At 41.5% G+C, this 21,709-nt stretch overlaps 1 protein-coding gene across 1 annotated transcript; it reads right to left on the bottom strand.

Annotated features, from left to right (window-relative positions):
* Window positions 1–276: 276 nt before the first annotated feature.
* LOC121754348 lies at window positions 277–16,428 on the bottom strand. The gene is made up of 4 exons (XM_042149724.1): window positions 16,290–16,428; window positions 15,366–16,178; window positions 1,116–6,034; window positions 277–291 (listed from the first exon to the last, which is right to left on the bottom strand). The coding sequence occupies exons 1-4, from the start codon at window positions 16,426–16,428 to the stop codon at window positions 277–279; spliced, it is 5,886 nt and encodes a 1,961-aa protein (XP_042005658.1).
* Window positions 16,429–21,709: the final 5,281 nt, after the last annotated feature.

The following is a 21,709-nucleotide window of genomic DNA, read 5'->3' as shown; positions in this document are numbered from 1 at the left end:
ATTCTCTTTTTTCATGTAGGATCCAATCCTCAAGTAATACATATGTGCACATCTTTTTTTTTATGATTTTAACTAATAATGTTTGGGTTTAAATCTTAAAGATTTGTATATTAAAATACATTACATCCTTAACAATTTGTCATTTCATGAGGTAAATGGTCAATGAATTTAAGATGTTGCAAATGGAAAAATTTAGAAAGCTCGTGATTTGATATTCAATAAATTTAAGACGACGTATGTCTCAAAGACTCTTGTCTTGTTGCAATTTAAATGCAATCATGGAGTTATATCCTGTCTCACCACATACATATATTGTCAAGCAGTTTAAGATAATTTTAATGTAATAACTTTTCATATTGTTCTGTTTCACACTTATTTCGGTATTATGCACTCCGATGCTCCATACATAATCACCTAAAAAGGGAAAGTGTGTTAAGGCCTTATTACCTCAACGTGATCGGCGGCGGGGTTGCGCGGCGATCCAACGATAACTCCGGCGTCCTACACAGGATCGGCGGCGTCTTCTAGCAGCGGCTGTGCGCGGAGGATTCTCCGTCGGGCAGCGGCGAACTAGGTTTAGATAAACTCACGTATTTTGTGGGCAAATATTGTAATTCTTATTCATCCGTAACTTGATAAACAAAGCCCTATTTATAGACTAAGGACCCTAGGGTTGGTTCGACTTCTAAACCTAATGCATCTCGGGAAAGAACCAACAAAGAAAACCCGAAACGGAGCTTATAGATATGCTCGACTCATTAAAATAACTAAGTTACCAAAAATAAGAAAGACATAAAAAGGAAATAAAATCTAAAAGGAAAAAGAGAATCCTAATTCTACTTCGCGACGTAATCGCCGAATCGGAGAGGCGCGCGCCGAACTCTTCTTCCCCTTGTTGTCGCGACCGACGTCTGCATGTCGTTCTCGCCTCTCGCTGATCTTCCCTCCGATCTCTCGACGTCGCCATGCAGATTTTCGGCGTCGCCATGCAGCTCGGCATTGTGCTCTTCGGCGTCGCGCAGCTCGGCATCGTGCAGCTCGGCGTCGCGCAGCTCGGCGTTGTGTTGATGCGGTGGTTGCCTGGGAATCGTATCAACTCCCCCCTCCATAGCAACCTCCTTGTCCTCAAGGAGCACATTTGGAAACTTGCGCTGCACTAGTTCCAGCGGTTCCCACGTCGGCGACTCAGTTCCATCGGACCAACGAACCAACACATGCTCCAAGGGTCGATCATCGTGCCATAACATGCGTCTGTCCAACACCCGGACCGGATAGACAACCGGCCGATCTCCAAAGAATTCAGACGGCAGGTCCATGCCCATTCCCGAGTCGTTGCCTGCCACAAACGCGCGAAGGAGGCTCACATGAAATACGTTGTGGATCCTACTCCCTTCCGGCAAGCGCAATCGATATGCAACTGGTCCAATACGCTCTAATACCTCAAACGGGCCATAGTAGCGACGAGCTAGCTTGGCCGACCGTGGACGAGCCACCGAGTGCTGCCTATATGGTTGGAGCTTCAATAGGACCAAGTCACCCACCTTAAACTCCAAGTGGCGACGATGTTTGTTAGCGGATTCGCGCATACGCTGCTGTGCGCGTTCCAAATTTCGCCTTAACTCCACCAATAACTCCCCTCGTTGGCGTATCAATTCCGCCGCCTCCGGTGGCGTCGACCTCGAAGGTTCCGCAAAAATCAAGCTCGGTGGGTCCCGGCCATAGAGGGCCTTGTACGGAGACATTCCCAAGGCCGCATGATGGAAACAATTCAAAGCCAGCTCCGCCCAAGGTAGAAAATTTGACCACTTGGATGGACGATCGGCAGTGAACGCTCGCAGATACTGCTCCAATCCCCTGTTCCGTACCTCCGTCTGACCGTCCGATTGCGGGTGGTAAGCCGTTGAGAAGTTCAATTTCGTGCCACTAAGCCGCATCAAATCCTTCCAACATTGGTTTAAGAACACCGAGTCCCTGTCCGAGACCAACGTCTTCGGAAAACCGTGATGGCGAACAACTGTATCAATAAACACATTGGCCACTTTTATCGTATCAAAATTCGTCGGCAATGGGGCAAAATGTGCATATTTAGACAAACGGTCCACGGCCACCATGACTACAGTGTAGCCCCGTGATTGCGGCAAACCCGTAATAAAGTCCATGGAGACATCCTCCCACACTTGGGACGGAATTGGTAGCGGTTGTAACAACCCTGCAGGCTTCTGGGTAGAGTACTTCGTCGTCTGGCACACCACGCAAGCTTCGACGAACTGCTTTACCTCCTTCTTCATATTCGGCCAGTAAAAATCCGCAGTCACGCGACGCAGCGTACGCTCGAACCCAGGGTGGCCCGCTGATTTCGAGCTGTGGTATTCGATCAATATAGGCGTCCGTGCCGATGATCGTGAGCTCACAAATATTCGACGATTGTAGTATACCAGCCCGTTCACCAATGATAAATGCGGTAGGGCCCGCCCCTCCTTTATGTCCCTCGTGATCTCCCGCATCTCCGGGGACGAAGATGTTTCCCGACGAAGCAAGTCCACAAGGTGCGGAATAGGATGGGACGCTGCTGTGAGGAGGGCGCACGCGTGCGCTGCTTCGTCGCCCTCGTCGGCGTCCGAGGTCGTGTCAGTGTCCAGGTTCGCCTCGGCTGTCGAGGACGCGTCTTCGTGCAGGTCAGGCTGCTCGGCTTCCTCGCGGCGGGACAACGCGTCGGCTGCTCGGTTTGTGCTCCCCTTCTTGTACTCAATACGGAACTTATATCCCATGAGTTTGCGCGCATACAGCTGCTGATCCGGCGTTTGCACTATCGCATGGAGCAATTCTTTCAAGCTCCTCTGATCACTCCGAATGACAAACTCCCTCCCTAACAGATACTGACGCCATTTCTGCACTGATTCGACGATGGCATATAATTCCTTGTGATAAGTGGACGCGACCCGTCGTCGCGGACCCAGTTTCTTACTGAAGAATGCAATTGGGTGATTGTCTTGGAGTAGCACTGCCCCAATGCCCGTGTTCGAGGCATCCGTCTCGACGCAGAAAGTCTTATCAAAATCCGGCAGACGAAGTACGGGGGCTGTCGTCATTGCTCCTTTCAGGTCTAAGAAACTCGAATCTGCTTCCGGGGTCCATACAAAGGCATCCTTTTTCAACAGATCCGTCAAGGGAGACGCAATCAAGGCGTATCCGGCTATGAAGCGGCGGTAATAGCCGGTTAATCCCAAAAACCCGCGAAGCTGTCTCACATTCTTTGGTTTCGGCCAAGCCGTCATTGCACTAATTTTATTTGGGTCTGCTTTAAGGGATCCATTGCTGATCAAGTGTCCCAAATATTCCACGGTCGATTTGCAGAAAGAGCACTTTGATAATTTGACGACGAAACTATTGGTCTGCAGAACCATCAATACTGCGGACAAGTGTTCTTCATGAACTTCCATAGTCGGGCTGTAAACCAGTATGTCGTCGAAAAAGACAATGACGAACTTTCGTAGCATAGGTTGAAAAATCGCGTTCATTGCCGCCTGGAATGTAGACGGGGCATTCGTCAACCCAAAAGGCATCACCAAGAATTCGAAATGTCCGTCATGGGTACGAAAAGCCGTCTTAAATACATCTTCGTCATGCATCCTTATCTGATGGTAACCTGATCGCAAGTCAAGCTTGGTGAAAACACGAGCTTTACCCAATTCATCAAAAAGCTCGTCCGCTGTCGGGATAGGGAAATGATCCGGCACTGTGGCGGTGTTCAGCGCACGATAGTCGATGCAGAAGCGGAAGGTACCGTCTTTCTTACGAATAAGGAGTACCGGTGAAGAAAACGGACTGTTGCTTCTCTGGATGATACCTTGCTCGAGCATCTCTTTGACCTGCCGCTCTATCTCGTTTTTCTGAAAGTAGGGATAGCGATACGGCCTGACGTTGATTGGCTTCGTGCCTGGCAACAAATGTACCCGGTGATCATAGGGGCGTGACGGAGGCATCCCGGATGGCATGTTGAACACCGGTCGGAAGGTCTCCAATACTGTCGTGATGGGTGGTGTTAGATCAGCAGGAAAATCCTCCCGGACATCTTGTGTGGTAATAGTGGTTTCCGGTTCCAAGAGCATGATCTCAAAAACCTCTAACCCGATCGATGGAGACATCAAAGCAGCCAAGGACGTTCTGTCTATCTTGCGGGGCGGTGGTACCACCCCCTTCAAAGTAATAGGTCGCTCCTTGTGAGTGAATTCCAAAGTTTTTCCTGCGAAATCTGCGGTCACCTTGCCCAACGACTCCAGCCAATCCATTCCTAGAATTACATCTGGGCCGTGAATAGGCAGTATATGTAAATCCACCAAGAACACCGACCCTTGTACCTCCAACTTCGTCTGTTTGGACACGTGAGTGCACAGTAAGGCCCCCCCGTTGCCTACAACTACCTTGAACGGCCTTATCGGCGAGAGGGGTAAGTGTAACGATTCCGCAATCTTAGGGTGTAGAAAATCCCTGTCGCTACCCGTGTCAATTAAGACACACACCTCGTGGTCCTGTATGCATCCCACGACCTTCATCGGACGAGAACGACGACCACCGTCCATCGCGTGAATATGCGAAATATCTGTTGGCACAGACTCATCAACCGCTTGGTCCTCCGCAACACCGTCGTTCTCATCGTCCTCCTCCGCATAGCATAGCAATCGCTGTTTGCACACGTGCCCTACAATCCACTTCTCGGGGCAATAATAACACAAACCCTGACGAGCTCGCTCCGCCTTTTCCGCTTGGGATACCCGTATCATGCCGGGTCGCGGCCTTTCCCCACTGCGACCCACTGAACCCGTGGTCTGGCCCACGGCGGTTGTGACCGATGCGGATGTCGGTGCTGCCGAGGTACTTGACTGCCCCCGTCCATCACGATTCTGCCAAGCGCGACGAGGCACGGTTGAAAAGGCTGCCTGTGCCCCACGGTCATGTATCTCCTCCGTCCACTCCAAAATCAAGGCCATCGCGGCTGCCAATGATTCCGGTCTGTGCAACTTCACGCGCTCCTGAATGTCCGGTTTGAGGCCAGCTACGAACAAAGTGAATAACTCTGATTCCGGGACTCCATGGACCTGATTCAAATATTTTTCAAATGTATTGTGGTACTCCAAAAGTGATCCCGTTTGCGTGAGTTTGGCCAACAACCCAAAGTAATTTTGAAAACTCTTTCTATCGAAACGGTGGCGAACGTCCCCCAGAAACTCATTCCACGTGACGAATTCGTTATTCGCGCAGTAATTAAAGACCCATTCAGCTGCAGGTTGATCAAACAGCATCATCGCGTAATGTAATCGTTGAGCCTCGGGCATCATAAGGTGATTGAAATAATATTGGACTCTTGCGATCCAATTAGTCGCGTCTGACCCGTCGAACCTGGGCGGATCCATCTTTACCCCCGGTGGTCTGTCGAAACCAGGCACGGTACCCTGATATCGCTGGGGGGGGTCCCAGCATGTCGGAGGCCGGTCGTATGATTGATCGAACCCTCCGGGCGCCAGCCTCGAGTTGGGGGTTCCCTGCATCGTCCATCCCGGACCATGGCGACCCCATTGATCGCGTCTCAGCCTCGTGTCGGGTTGCCCCTCGCGTAAACCCCAATTAGGGTTTTTACCCCGAACAAATGTCCCTCCGTTGCGCATGCGACGTGTCTCATCAAATCCCCAATCGTCTTCGTCGTCATACTCTGGCGGATTCACCGCTCCGCGTGACCAAGAACTTCCAAGATTCCCGCCGCGGCGATCCGGATCTTCCCTCGCTGAATCGAATTTCTCCAAACGTTCCAACCTCTCCAAAACCTGAGCCCAGGTAGTAGTGTTGGTCTCTTCCCTGCGCGACTCCTCGGGTTGGCGAATCTCCCCCTCGCCGTCGTCCCCATGTTGTCGGTGGAAACCCCCACCGTCGCGGCGGTTCGTCCTCGGCGGACGACCCCCGAATCTGTATGGCGGGTAGGAATCGTTGTGTCCCCCCCCCCAAACGGCCTTGCCGTTATTGTCGAAACCTTTCATGAGTACTGGATGAAAGCACCAGATGTTAAGGCCTTATTACCTCAACGTGATCGGCGGCGGGGTTGCGCGGCGATCCAACGATAACTCCGGCGTCCTACACAGGATCGGCGGCGTCTTCTAGCAGCGGCTGTGCGCGGAGGATTCTCCGTCGGGCAGCGGCGAACTAGGTTTAGATAAACTCACGTATTTTGTGGGCAAATATTGTAATTCTTATTCATCCGTAACTTGATAAACAAAGCCCTATTTATAGACTAAGGACCCTAGGGTTGGTTCGACTTCTAAACCTAATGCATCTCGGGAAAGAACCAACAAAGAAAACCCGAAACGGAGCTTATAGATATGCTCGACTCATTAAAATAACTAAGTTACCAAAAATAAGAAAGACATAAAAAGGAAATAAAATCTAAAAGGAAAAAGAGAATCCTAATTCTACTTCGCGACGTAATCGCCGAATCGGAGAGGCGCGCGCCGAACTCTTCTTCCCCTTGTTGTCGCGACCGACGTCTGCATGTCGTTCTCGCCTCTCGCTGATCTTCCCTCCGATCTCTCGACGTCGCCATGCAGATTTTCGGCGTCGCCATGCAGCTCGGCATTGTGCTCTTCGGCGTCGCGCAGCTCGGCATCGTGCAGCTCGGCGTCGCGCAGCTCGGCGTTGTGTTGATGCGGTGGTTGCCTGGGAATCGTATCAAAGTGCTGATCAAATTTGAACAATGCATATTGCAAAAGTTGTTTAAATAAAAATGTAAGCTACAAAGGGTGCCAAATGTTTTGGTTTAGGTGGAAATGTCTGAGACATAAAAACAACATTTCACTATTTTGTAGTCTAAAGTTTCAGGTAGTGCATCTTCATGCTCACTTTAAATTATATTTGATGATTTAACTTTTCATTGGGTGGTTTACATACTGTCGGCTAATTTTTATGTCCTTGTATCTTATAATTTCTTAACGAAATTACAAAATTTGTGAATGAGATACAATATTTTAATCTGTCTATACAATTGATAAAATTACTTTTTTTGCATAAAATTGAGAAAAGAAAAATTAATGGAGTAATAATTTTTGGGCAATGATGTAAGCTTAATTTATCTTCTATGAAGTAGTAGTAGTTGTTTTATATATTCTCATCGAGTGGAATTAGGGGTGAGCAAAAAAACCGGAAACCGAATATCCGAACCGAACCAAACCGAAATTTTGAAATTCGGTTCGGTTATTTCGGTTTTTCGGTTCGGTTCAGTTTTGAAAATACAAAAATTTTGGTTTTTCAGTTCGGTTCGGTTCGGGCGAAGAAAAAACCGAAAAACCGAATAACCGAATTATATATATTCTATTAATTTAATATATTCTATTATATATAATATATAGTATATTCTTTTAATAAATTCTACTATATTATATATATATATTATATGTATTATTAATTTTATATTATATACAAATATTCTATTAGTATATATAAAATAAAATAAATTACACACACATATATATATATTAATATTATATTTATTTTTCGGGTTTTTCGGGTTTTTCGGTTTTGTTCGGGTTTTTCGGTTTTTTAAGTTCGATTTTCGGTTTTTCAGTTTTTCGGGTTCGGTTCGGTTTGGATTTTGAACTAAATTCGATTTTTCGGTTTTTATTCGATTTTGACAAAAAACCGAACCGAAACCCGAATGCACACCCCTAAGTGGAATCCAATAAGAAATGATCAATTGGTCTATGTCATATGATACACATGATGTATGTGTATGTGAAAGACATACACTACAATACATGTGGATGCATGTAATTGTTGTAATTAAAGTATTAGTATTATAGACTTGAATAATTAGAGTAGGAACAGTGTATTTGATTGAATGTTCTTTTCATAATAAATAGTGGCGGTTGTTGTTGTTGACAAATTCATATTGCTAGATATATTGTTGACTAATTTTTGGATTTCACAAAAGACAAATTGCAGATAATTAGTAGATTAACAGCATCTTTGGAGAGATTTCGAAATTCCAGTTGTTATACATACACGTTGTTGCAATATTATTCTTAGTCAACTAATAGCAATAATAGAATAATAAACTTAGTCAAATGAAAATATTCGATTATTTCTACAGGAAATAATGTGAATTGCATTGGGATTTGAAGATGGGATTAAGATTCCATAATGAAAATTACTGTAATTTTCCCCGGAAGCGTCTTCACATAAGAATAAAATATTCAATTGAAAAAGGACGACTAATAGTGTATAAGTTCAATTGATTTTAATCTTTTTAGTTACAAAAAGACTATTTAAGAAAGTATCGAATTAATAAATATTGTAACAAATTTTTTTGTCAGATGATTCAAAGTGAGAAGATGTATGAATTATGAGACTACTAATGGGGGATGGGGAGACAGGTCTGACCACGATGTGAGAGATTCAGTCCGGCTCGGTGTGTTTTTTAGTGAAGCGAGGTCTATTATTCGGGATCAATGTCAAAGACTACTTAGAGAACTTAAAAATAAAAATATAGTATTTCGCAATTAAATCAAGATTTCAGAGTACATGTAGTTTGATTTTTAATATAATTGTTTTAAGATTTAATGTCGTGATTACGTAATTAGTTATTTTATTATTTTTAAATAATTTAATAAAATTAAGTTGTGTTATTATTTGAGGTTTAAGGTCACTGAATTCTAATTTGGGGAAGTGGAAATAATGATTTAGCAAAATTATGACATAATTTAGAATCTGGATATAGATGTTGCATGAGTACCGATGCCCGTAGAATTAAGTACTATTACCATTCAACGCTATTTAATAGTATTATCTATTAATTAGCATCATTATGTTCATACCCAATCTAATTAGAAAATTGAAATGAGATTTCGAGAATCTATAATTGTGGTGACTGATAAAAGTAAATGATTGGAATTTGGGTCAAATGAAAATGATACATATGAAAGCCGAAATTTCCTCTAGTCGACATAGCAACCAAGAATAAAGCATTCTTCCTCTTTTGGTGTGACCCAATTCTTGATGTTAGTATCTTTTCAATGGTATTTCAAACTATAAAATATTAAATACATTTGTCTTACCCCATATTTGTGCAAAAAAGAAGAAATTACTACTTTAAATAAAATGAGATATGAGTTTGACTCTTTGTATTATTGACATATTTTTCTCATACAATAGTAGTTGAACTCTTACTATTTGGAAACCTCTCTTAACATAAGAGATGAATATTGAATGTTACAATTAACTACTATTTGAATTTCACCTACTCGATGATGCCACAAATCCACCACTTCATATAGTATTTCTTTATTTATTATGTTCAAGTTATAGGAATATTGATAATACATGATAATAAGATAGATAGATAATTGACTAATTTTATGTGATTTACTGAAATTTCTCCATTTTACATTCTTAATAGAGTAAAAATTAAGTGAAATTAAATTGAACGATAGAAGTGATCACATACATTGGGATAGCCCAAACTCTAATCCTTTAAAATAAACAATGAATTAAGTTATACTCCCTTCATCTAAAATATTTCATCATATTTTATTTTAACTCAGTACAGATTTAAAAAAAATGTGAATAAAAGTAAAGATAGAATATGAATAATAGTATTCGACACTTAACCATAGATGGATTTAAAAGTAGGTCTACATCACAGATCCTATCTCACATGTAATTGTCCGAAAGCATGCAACAACATATCTACACACTTTTCAAATATTCTTTTCCATGAAATTGCTTTCTTTTCTATGAATACTTCGTTTGTAGTTGTAGTTCAACCACATAGTATTATTTGGAATATATAATGATTGATTCAGTATTTTAGTTACAGATTTAAAGTATATAAACTATAAAGTCACCTGTAACTCTAGAATATAAGTGGTACACCCAAGATACATTTAATGATTTAATCAGAAAGCGAGATAGATTCTTTTACTTGAGGTTTTGGAAGCTGCATTCATTTGTACCAAAATTTTGTTACTGAAACTTTTTCATAAACTGGAGGTAACTAAATAAAATGAAAAGGTGAAGTTGTAGGTGTTGAAATTATAAATTTTATTTAAATTAAAACACTATTCTAACTTCATTAGTTAATTATATTTATACCAATAGATAGAATATGTATTGTGGTGGAGAGAGGTGCAACAGAACAGAGGATAGAGGAGAGAAAGGAAAAAGAGAGCCACGCCGACGCGGCATCACGTAGCGTTCGTGAAAACCAGCTCCAATCCGCAACACGCACGCACACAGTTACATCACTTTTCCCAATACCTTTTTATCATTGGTCCACGTCACCTCAATCATTTCTCGTAGTCAGAACTGCTTTCAACCAATCCGCCGTCAGTATTCAAGTTTGTAATTTTGAAATTCATCACGCTTTTTATTTAATACTGCAATCAGCTCCCCTCATAAAAGTTGGCGTCATCTCTCTCTCCATCATTAAAGTAGCAACCATCTTCTTTCTTGTTTATTTAAGACGGGCGACAAGGAGTATCAACCTAATTACTAAGGCAATCCATAATGGGAATAGCCCCGCAATAGTCCAATCATAGCCTAGTCAGAAACTCTTCCTACCACATCATCAATACTAAAAATCCTCCTGTCACATCATCAAAACAAGCAAATATCTCAGTCATAGTCTAGCCACATCACTCAAAATTATATAAAACAAATAATTAACAATCACATAAAATACGGAATTAAATTTACCACACAGATACGGGAAAATTCAATAATGATATTAAAATTTTAAAAAGCACATTAATTAAAAAAACACACTTCATTAAAATTAAAATAACATTACAACATCCTCATTAATGAGTTTGTCCCACATCAAAAGTGGAATATAAAACATTCAATGATGTATCCATAAAAGAGAAACAACCAAGAATGAGTTTGTCCCACATCGAAAGTGGAATATAAAACATTCAAGGATGTCTCTATAAAAGAGAAACAACCAAGAATGAGTTTGTCCCACATCGAAAGTGGAACATAAATATTCAAGGATGTCTCTATAAAAGAGAAACAACCAAGAATGAGTTTGTCCCACATCGAAAGTGGAACATAAAACATTCACGGATGTCTCTATAAAAGAGAAACAACCAAGAACGAGTTTCATAAAAAAAACATTAAATAAAAAAAATTTAAAAAATCCGATGGGCGATGCGCTCGGCAATCCGGAGCGTTGCAATAGCGCCGAGCGGATCGCCTAGCGCACCGCCTAGCACCGCGAAACCGCCGAGCGCTCGGCGGTTTTTAATTCCGAAATCCGCTGGGCGGTTGCAATGGACCGCCTAGCGCCGGCGCTCGGCTAGGCGATGCGCTAGGCGCCATTGCGGATGGCCTAAGGGGGGTGGACTTGAAGAATTGAGAAGGGGTATTTAACAAGGAATTCAAATAAATATTCAAATTTGAAGAAAAATTAGTACAGGTAGTAAATTTTTTAAGAGGGGCAAATGCCCCACTATTAGGCTATGTGGTGTGGATCTGCCTGCCCATGGCGGTGCTTATACTAACATTTATTTTGACTTGATGGTTAACTAGTCATTCTTCATTTAGTTTCTCATTTCTGTGTTCTTATTTTTGCATGCAAATTCGAGTAATTGCTCAATTATTATTGTTGCCAGTTATTTAAAAACCATCCATCCTACTGTATTAAATTACTCCTTTTCTCAAGTGTCCCAGAATTTTAGTTCAATCGCTTTAAGACATCCACAGTAAGCCAAAAATTGAGCCACATGCTCACAGCCCAATTTTTTTCATGTTCCGTCGATATTTTTTAAATTTCAGTTACAACACCTAAATATACCAACCTCAAAAAAACCATATCTTAATTCATCAATTTTCACTATTCCTTATAAATTATTTGAATAGCAAATAAAATAAAATAGCAACATAACATAAATTAAACACAATATTAAAACATATTTGATATTTTAAAAAAATGTACATATAAAAAAAATACCGTGTAATAGAATAAAAGAAAACACATAAAGAATATCTCAATTTTGTACGAAGCCTCTGGATAATGTCATTGTACATTTTTCACATATCCCTGTCTTGGAACTCCTCAAATAGTTCCGTGGTGTGGATTAACGTCATCGATGCCTAGGTGATCGCCTGGACGTTTGCATCAATGAGAGCCGCTGCGAGTGGCTCGGTTGCCTTGATCTTGCCATTTCTCTTGGAAGCTTTTGGCAAATGAGACAACTTTCTTTCAACACTTGTGTGCCAAAATTTTTGTCTATTGGAGAGTTCAAGTCGAAGGCATCGCCCCCGTAGCTGCTAGTGTACTCATCCTCAGCATTCACCTTGGTCCTCTTCGGGCCGCTAGGCGCTAGCCTCGCCATCCAACATGAATTTTTGGAAATCTTTCACGAGAACAAACACGTTGTAGTACATGAAGTCCTATAGAAAATTGTCATTGGAGTACGTCTTCATATCTCTCTGGCAGATGTCGTCCAAACTTTGGTTGTGGTAGATGGAAACAAATTTGGAGATATCTTGTTGGACCCTACCCCAATACTTGCGGAGGTTGTCCTAAGGGCGCACCAGTGCCACTCGGGCTTCATCTAGTTGTACTTCTCCATGATCCGCATCCATAATCTGTTCACCATCTGCGGGTTCACGAAGATCGGGTCATCTAAGATGTCGACATAACACTTGGCCAGAACGACTGTCTCCTCCAAGGAATACCTCTTCTAGCCGACGGGGTAAAATTTCTCCTTCGCTTTGCCCTTCCCCTTTGCGCACGAGCCAGTAGCCACCTCAGGAAGGGATGGTATACCCAAACCGGTTGTCGGCTCCATGTCTAAAATGTTGCAGTTGACGGTGTTAATCAAGAAATTGGCGTTTGGGTCGATGTTGGAGCCATGCGTTCCTGGGGCCCGGTACCCATATCTTGGGTATCTATGACCGACCGATACGCTTCTTCATTGTTCAGCATACTGACATAGTTGGGATCCCATCCTACAGATTGACAAAAGGCGTTGTAGGCTTGCTGAGCAGCCGGATTCCAAGGTCTCATTTGTTGACAACTAGGGAACATTGGGAAACCACCAAGAAACATTGGAGACCCGTCGGGATTCATTGAGGGATGGTTTAGATTCCTTTTTTGTTAGTGGAGAGAGATAATGAGATGAGAAGAGATTGAGTGAAGGGGTGATGAAATGAGATGTGAAGTGAGGGAATGGTATTTTTAGAGTAAAAATAGTGAATAAAATAAAAATAAAAATTCAATTCCGCGGCAGATGCGGCCACTATAGGGTCGGAAAACCTGCCGCTCCCGTGTTCTTGATTGGGCCCTAAATTTGATAGCCGATGTAATGCCTGAAATCTTCAAGAAATTGAGAACATGTCATTTCCCAACACTCATCAAAACCGTACACCCAAACCTGGCCTGGATAACATTTATGAGTCTCTTCATGGCATCCACGTGAGTATTCCCATCGGAAAATTCTCAAAACTGCAACTCTGCAAGACAAGGATGCACTGAAGATGACCAAGGAGGAGCTCCAAGAGCATAATCTTAGTTTGTGACGCATTCATGAAGGAGGTCGGAAATATAATTCGTACATTTTATTTCATTTTCTATTAAGTCGTAGATATTATTTTATTTCAATGAAGTTGTAATTTATTTTACCCTCTTCATCCGTCCATTTTTTTTCTGGGACGAGTTTTAAGAAAGGTTAAGAAAAATAGATGGAAATTTTTTTTTGGAACATGAGTCCCACTTATACACTATTAGTTTTAAAAGAAATGTGAGTGAAATGAATTAGTGAAATGTGAGACCCTATTACTATTTACAGTAAAATGAACCAGGATTCCTCTTTGCAGATGGGCTAAAACGGAAAAAATGAGATTCCTATTGCAGACAGAAGGAGTATTATTTATGAAGTTGTTTTGTGATATATAGTGTGGTCATTTTTTCAATTTTAAAGCAAAATAATGAATAATAGTACAAATGAATACTCCATCCGTCTCATATCAAGTGATTGACTGGTTTTCGGCACATGTTTGAGGAAAATGATACTCCATCCGTCCTACAAAAATATGCACTCTTTCATTTTTAATCCGTCCCACAAGAATATACACTTTATAATTTTGGAATTATTCTCTCTAATAAGGTGGGACCCATTTTCCACTAACAATACTTTATTTATTTTTTTTAAACCCGTGCCGAGCCGAAAGTACATATTCTTTGGGGACGGAGGGAGTAATAAATAGTTAGAGTGGAGAGAAAGTAAAGTAAGAGAGAGAATAATGTAGATGCAATCCTCTTCTACATTATTCTCTCTTTTACTTTACTTTCTCTTCACTTTAACTATTTATTATCATGTTCTCAAAATAATAGCCGAAAAGAAATCAATAACTTGAGATGAGACGAAGGGAGTATGAGAGATGGGGATATCTTCTATCGCGAGAGTTTTGGCTCGGAGCACTCACAATAAGAGCCTTAAATCCGAAGCGCATTTTAGAGCCTATTTCCTTTTCCTCTTGCTATGTCAGCAACCCATCTCAGAGCCCATTTCTTTACAGTGAGAGTCCATCACAGAGTCTATTTCATATCTACATCAACACTATTTTCTTTTATTTTTAATGTCAATGTCTAAATAATTTAAATTGCAACACGTCATAAATTAATTCTCTACTCACATTTTTCTCTCGCACAATGAGGTCTTTATAGGGGAAAAAATTTAATAAATTAATTTTAAACAAAAAAAATTGAAAATCAGCCCCGACGCCTCGCAATGGGGGCCTAACTCAGGGCCAGATCTCCTGAGGCGTTGGCTTGGCCTTGGGGCGGAACTCATGGTGAGCCCTTGCTCCACAGTGGGCGCCTTTGAGAACCCATGGGGTAGCCGATCGCTCGACCCTTGCGATCAGCCACTATTGCTAATGCCCTAAAAGAGGGGAATCATAATGTCGCGGGAGATCGTCAATTTTGAATCTGATAAGGGTATTTCCCTTATCATGATGCCGGAGACGATAAACAAGAAGTTCCGGGAGGCGGAATCCCGTCGACAACTCAAGCTTTAAATAAAGTGCATAAAATAAAACAGAAAGAAGCATAAATTCATATATTCATTCATTCGTTGATTGAAAGGAATAACAATGACACCTATTTATAATGCTAAATACCATAACTTAAGGAACAAGAAAATATCCTAAACATATATGGAAGAGATATGACAAATCTCTAATTAACTAATTAATAAAGATATGGGGTCTTCCAAAGATATGCACGTATCAACTCCCCATGGTTAAAATCCACCTTGTCCTCAAGGTGGGAACCATGAAGCAACGATGGGTGTCGAGGAATCCTCCTGGGTCAAACATACACCGAATAGTTGAGCGTCTCTCTGCATCATCTTCCACAAAAATCATCAAAGGATGACCAATGTGGTTGCCAAAATCCAACGCTAAAACGAGACGCTTGTCCACGCGTTCAAGAATGCCCAAACATGACATGTTATTGCGCGGAGGGATCCACTGTGCATCGTCCTCGAACGATGATGATTGCTGATCAAAACTTGTAGCATTAGCTGCATGTAAATCCACATAGATATAAGCAATCTCATTCTTTACTTCATCACCAGATGTGTTCGCTTCGGTTTGCCCCTCCTTGATAGGAAGCTCGTTCGACTGAGACTGTGGTTCAACTGCTTGTCTCACATCTCTGTTGCAATTCTGTTCCGAGAGTTCTACCACTATTGGAAGCGTATCATAGTCTCTCTCACAATCCGTTAGGTCACCACTTTCTTCTGCCTGTATGGCCAGAGCTTCTTCAAGTGCAGAGCAGTTGTGCGAGCAGGAGGACTGCTGCGGCTGCAGCGGGTATTCTGATCGTGGCAGTGTCGGCTGGGACGTAAAATTCATGGGCTGGTAGTTATACTGCCATGAATGGTATCCGACATAGGAATTTTGCAGAGGCGCGTATGAATCCGAGTAGGTGTAAGGCTCCTGTGGGACAGCAGTTGGAACCGGCCAATAATGCTGTTCATGGTAGGAATACGCTTGACGCAGCGGGACATAGGGTGGAGGTGGATTCAGTGGTTTGGCGTAGAGACTTTGCAGCAGCGCGTACGAATCCGTGTAGGTGTAGGACGACTGCGCCTGATTGGTTTGGTGGAGTAGGCTGACGGAGGTAGCACCTGATGTTAGAGGCAAGAACTGAAATTACGGTTGTGCTGTGGGGTACAGTGGGGGTCCGTCGGGTGGGTCAGGTTTTGGGTGCAACGGAGGGAGCGTGGCTGCTGTCTTGCCCTCATGCTCAACCAATCGGGTCTCTAATCGGTCGAGCCAAGCACGAATATACTCCAATGTTGCGGCTGTTGAATTTAGTTGCAAGCCTTCGGATGCTTGCGATATCTCCGGCCAAGAACGAAGGTTGACTTCGGCCATGAGTTCGAAGATGAAAGCACTAATTTGATAAGGGTATTTCCCTTATCACGATGCCAGAGACGATAAACAAGAAGTCCCGGGAGGCGGAATCCCGTCGGCAACTCAAGCTTTAAATAAAGTGCATAAAATAAAACAGAAAGAAGCGTAAATTCATATATGCATTCATTCGTTGATTGAAAGGAATAACAATGATACCTATTTATAATGCTAAATACCCTAACTTAAGGAACAAGAAAATATCCTAAACATATATGGAAGAGATATGACAAATCGCTAATTAACTAATTAATAAAGTGTCACGACCGCATTTTCTAAGGATAGAAAACACGGTTGATCGCGACTAGGGGAGGGTTAAAGAAGCGGGGAAGAAAGGGGAAGAAAGGGGAAAAACATCAAAACTCGACCATAGGTCCAAACAAATGGGAATAGCTCGAAATAAAATCAGAGTTTTGAACAAAATAGACTTGAGTCTTTTAAGATGTACAACGGAAGCAAATGAACGCGGTTCCATGTATGAAGACATGAACCTCCGAGAGTCAAAATCTGACTGAATTAAGTGTCTTGTCTCAATAGCACTTCCTCCACCACTTCGCTGCTTAACCTGCACATTTAGAAATATATGCAGGGCTGAGTACAAAAAGTACTCAGTGAAACACATTGCCGAAAATTACACATATATATCCGAAAATATTGTCAAGCCATCATCACAGTAACACTCAGGGGTTTATTGAAAAGGCCGGAGCTTACTAAAAATATTCACATTGGACTGCAGTCCCTTTTTCCTGTACTTAGCCATATCTGATCACATTGTGCCGTCGAGATGGTGTTCTCGCACGGTCACCTTCTCTGCCCAACATGTCAGAGGTATTCTTGTGCCGGGAAGGTGCCCACCTTCCTCGGTCACCTGCTCTGCCCAACATGCAGAGGGAGCTTGTGTACACTAGTCCGAGCGGGGACACCACCCTCACTGGGACCCGAATTCGACTTATATTATCATTCATAATTCACTTGGTCGTAGCCAACAGATAGGCATCATACACAAAACATTTATGGCATGACAACATCATTAAAATCACGAACATGTGTTCTTGTTTTCATAAAATACGATTTGTATTTTAGTATAAGAAAGCTCACCTTGATCGTTTAGTTTCTCTAACTTGAATTTTTCCTGACTCCACCCTTAACTCGAGAAAATCACATACTTATATGAATGCATGCCCCTACTTTATTTCTTTTATCATTTGTTCACCGATAGAAATTTTTAGAAACTTGCATATTAATTAAATTGGGAAAAATAATTAATAGCACTTCTTTATTAAACTTAATTATTTCTGTGACTTGAGAACGTCGTCTCCCTCTTTCTTTCCATTTCCTTAGCGGCCGCCCGAGGCGTCGCGGGGCGATGCCGGTCGGCCACTTACGCCCATAATTCCTTCGTTGGCTCCTCGTATTTCCTTCCACGATAATATCGAACAAAAATTCCCAAAAAAAAAAATTTAAGCATATAATTAAATTATCGCAACTATTTCTCTTCGCAAATTATATTTCTTTCATACTTAGGATAAAATTATTCATCCTTCAAAAATTAATCCGAGAATTATTAAATAATTCGTCACGATTAATTATCGACCCAACGATTTAATTAAAAACCCAATACTTAATTATTTACCTCACCTCTTACTTGTCATTTAATTTAAAAGCTCCAATTAAACAAATAAAGGAGCCCAATCTAGCAACCATCCCATTTTAATTAATTGGCCCAAGAAAACAAGTAAAGGCCCAAATTCTTTTATCAATACAATTTCTCAATTTTGACTCCCATTTTCCCCAAATCGGTCAACTCTCTCCCCCTATCTTCTTTCTTCTTTCTTTTCTCTCTACCCGCCTCCCTCAATCGTAAAAGCCATCCCCCTTCCGTCGCTCTCTCTCCGGCTCGACGCCGCCGTCGGAGCTGCCGCGGCGGTCGCCAGGAAGTCGCCAGCAACTGCTGCCTCGCCGCCTCTGTCCGTCCGCCGTCGCAGTCGCCGGGAGAAGCTGCTGCCGCAGCGAGGAGGAACGCTGCCGTCGCCCGCTGCAGCTCGCCGTCGGCCACCACTGCTGCTTCGCCGCCGTCGGTCGTCGCTCCTGGAATGGAGGCAACCCAGCCGCTGGAGCGGCCACCCTCCTGCCGTCGCCGGGAGTCCAGCCGCCGGCCAGGCACCGCGCAACCCCGAACACGCCCGGAACCACCCCGAAACGTCCCGCAATCAACCCGAACGGCCCCGAAGATAAGTTCCCCTTTTTTTTCCAATTATGCTCTTTCGTTTCAGTTTTCAATTCGCAGCAAGGGGGTTTCAATTCGTGATGTTCGATTGGTTTTGATTGTGTCATTGTTCGAGTTATGTTTGATTGTTGATTTAATTCCGAGTTCAGCGTGGGAGTGGTGAAAGAATGATATGCTGTGGAGGGTATACTAAAAGTTCATGACTTGGAATTGGGAAGGGATTTTACCTCGACAACACGATATTGATTGTGAAATTGTAGGACCGAAAGGAGTAGCCCACTGGATTTGCAGATTCAGTTTCTGTAATTCAATTGATTAAGCTCTCAGTTCCTTGAGTAGAAGTTGAAAGAATGAGTTTTGTTTTTCTTGCTGCAGAGTTACGTCTCGTTGCAGAGATGTGAGAGTAGGGGAAATCTGATCTAGGAAGAAAAAAAAATATACTAGAGAGAAGATGGCTGATGTGGGGTGAAGAAAATGATTCTTATATCTATACATATGTATTAAGGATGACTATGAAAGTGGCTTAGCTAGCAAGTTGTTGGTAGAAAGTTGTCTGACACATTCATATCTCAATTTATTCTCCTTTGTCAATAGGAGATATGATCTATTATTCTAATTAAAAGCAGCATTAAATGTTATGTGAAAAAAAAACGATCCTCTGAATTTGCCCTCTTTTTATTTTATTTATTTATTTATTTATTTTGGTATAAGAAAAACCCAGTTTAAGTTCGTGGCTTTGGTGTAGGAAAACAAATAACATCCATAGTCTTCCCTGATGATGTACCGAACTTTCTTGGAGTGCGAGCACGACCATTGAACGGGCTGCGTGAACTTTTCTCTAAATGTAATAGATAAGGATTTGATAAATTTGTATGATAGTAATTTAGCGGACTTCGGAGATATGCCATACATTATAAGTTTTTTTATTTGGTGTTACCCCCTTTTTTTTTTACTTGAAATATTCGTTCGAGAACGAAGCAACGATTATTTATAATTCCAAGATCAATTATTATACATGAAAATGACAGATTTCGAATACTACAACGATCACTTATTATTTATCTTTAGGCTAATAATAATAATAAGGTACGAAAGTTCGGGTTGTTACATTCTACCCCTCTTAAAAGAAATTTCGTCCCGAAATTTAGGATGTATTTGGACAAAAAAAAAAAAAAACTCGGGATATTTTTCCTTCATTTTCTCTTCTAGCTCCCATGTTGCTTCTTCCTGTCCATGGTTTTTCCACAAAACCTTCACTGTAGTAATCGACTTGTTCCGAAACTGCTGCACCTTTCGATCTAGTATTTCTACCGGCTTTTCTTCGTAACTCAGGTCAGGCTCTAGAGCGATTTTTCGTGGCGCATCACATTTTTTTTTCTGGGTCAAACACGTACCTTCGAAGTTGGTAGACGTGAAATACGTTGTGTGCGTTTCCAAAGTTGGGTAGTAATGCCAAGCGATATGCTACTGGACCCACTTCCTTCAGAATTTCATAGGGTCCAATGAATCGTGGTTTTAGCTTACCTTCGAGTCCAAATCTGGTTATTCTTTTGGAAGGAGATACTTTCAAAAAGACCTTCTCTCCGATGTTAAATTTCAATTCGGTTCAACGTTCACGACGTAGGTATTTTTTTTTTCTGCAGTGGTCAGCGTCTTGCCTCCCATGAGGGTCTCACGGGAGGAAATATAGAGTTGATCTAACCGTTTTAACTTTGATAGGAACTGAATTTGGGATCCCAAGAGAAATATTTGAATCGTTCTTGCTTTGTGTAGGCTCCAAGGTAGCCATGAAAATAAAACGATTATAATTATTTCAATTACGTGAGTGTTTGGTTCACCACAAACTTTCATCAGTTGCTTGCAACAAAGGTTTTTATGAAATGCAAAGACTAGGCTCAATTGGGCTCATTATGCTCACTCCCAGAAAAGAAAAGATACAACTTCAAAGGGCTTGAGTTATATCCATAGAGCTTGGAAATTTTATTGTGGGAAGAGCTTGCCAGATGGAATAAATTGCGAAAGTAAGGGTATGATGAATAGAATGTAGATGTCAATAATAGGTTGCCAATAATATAATCAAAATGAACAATGAAGTAGAAAAGTTCAAGTATCCTCAGATGATAACATGAAGACCTGAGATGGTTGGTTACAAATGGATTTAAAAAGGATAGGAAAAACAAACAATTGCAATTTGTTCAACAACACTGTGATAGAAGATCATATCAACGGAATTTATAGAGTTTATAAGCAGTTCAGGGAAACTAACTAATAAAGAGGGCAACAAGAGGAAACTAGCCAAGGGAGAAGCAATATGTCAGCTTTAAATATGGAGCTGCAGAAAAGCTCAAATCAAGAGACAATAGTCATATTTGAATTCAGAAGATGAGAGTACTCATGTAAAACATAGAGCTTGTTAATAAGAATGTCTGAAAACACAAAGGGTCAAATTAAAAGGTTTAAGGTCTCATTAGATGGCTGCTCCAATATAGTAAGACTGAAAATGATTGGGTTCAAGTGGATTTGAGAAAGAAGAACAACAAGGAACTACCATTTTGGGTCAACAACATCGTGATACTATATCACGTTAATGAATTCACAAAGTTTATAACCAAATCACGGAAATTAACTAGTAGAGGAGACAACCAGAGCAACTAGTTTGGGAAGAGAGCAAATATTCGTTCGAGAACGAAGCAACGATTATTTATAATTCCAAGATCAATTATTATACATGAAAATGACAGATTTCGAATACTACAACGATCACTTATTATTTATCTTTAGGCTAATAATAATAATAAGGTACGAAAGTTCGGGTTGTTACATAAAGATATGGGGTCTTCCAAAGATATGCACGTATCAGAATCCCCTTATAAACATAATACTTCCTCCGTCCCAACAAAGTTGAGTCATTTCCTTTTTGACAAAAAATAAAACATCCAATCACTATTACTTTATCCCACCACCAACTTTCTTACTTTCTCTTTATCTTTCTTACTTTATTTATCTCTAGTACTTTTT

This window comes from Salvia splendens, chromosome 11 (assembly GCF_004379255.2).
Source record: "Salvia splendens isolate huo1 chromosome 11, SspV2, whole genome shotgun sequence".
Classification (NCBI taxonomy): Eukaryota; Viridiplantae; Streptophyta; class Magnoliopsida; order Lamiales; family Lamiaceae; genus Salvia; species Salvia splendens.
The sequence above is the reverse complement of the archived record's forward strand: the minus strand, read 5'-3'. Positions and strand labels throughout refer to the sequence as shown.

Coding starts and splice junctions, on each gene's coding strand:
- LOC121754348 (XM_042149724.1), bottom strand. CDS start 16,428: ATGGCCGAAGTCAACCTTCGTTCTTGGCCGGAGATATCGCAAGCATCC. Junction 16,179..16,289: donor CCGATTGGTTGAGCATGAGG/GCAAGACAGCAG, acceptor CTCTAACATCAG/GTGCTACCTCCGTCAGCCTA. Junction 6,035..15,365: donor GAGACGCTCAACTATTCGGT/GTATGTTTGACC, acceptor GCTTTCATCCAG/TACTCATGAAAGGTTTCGAC.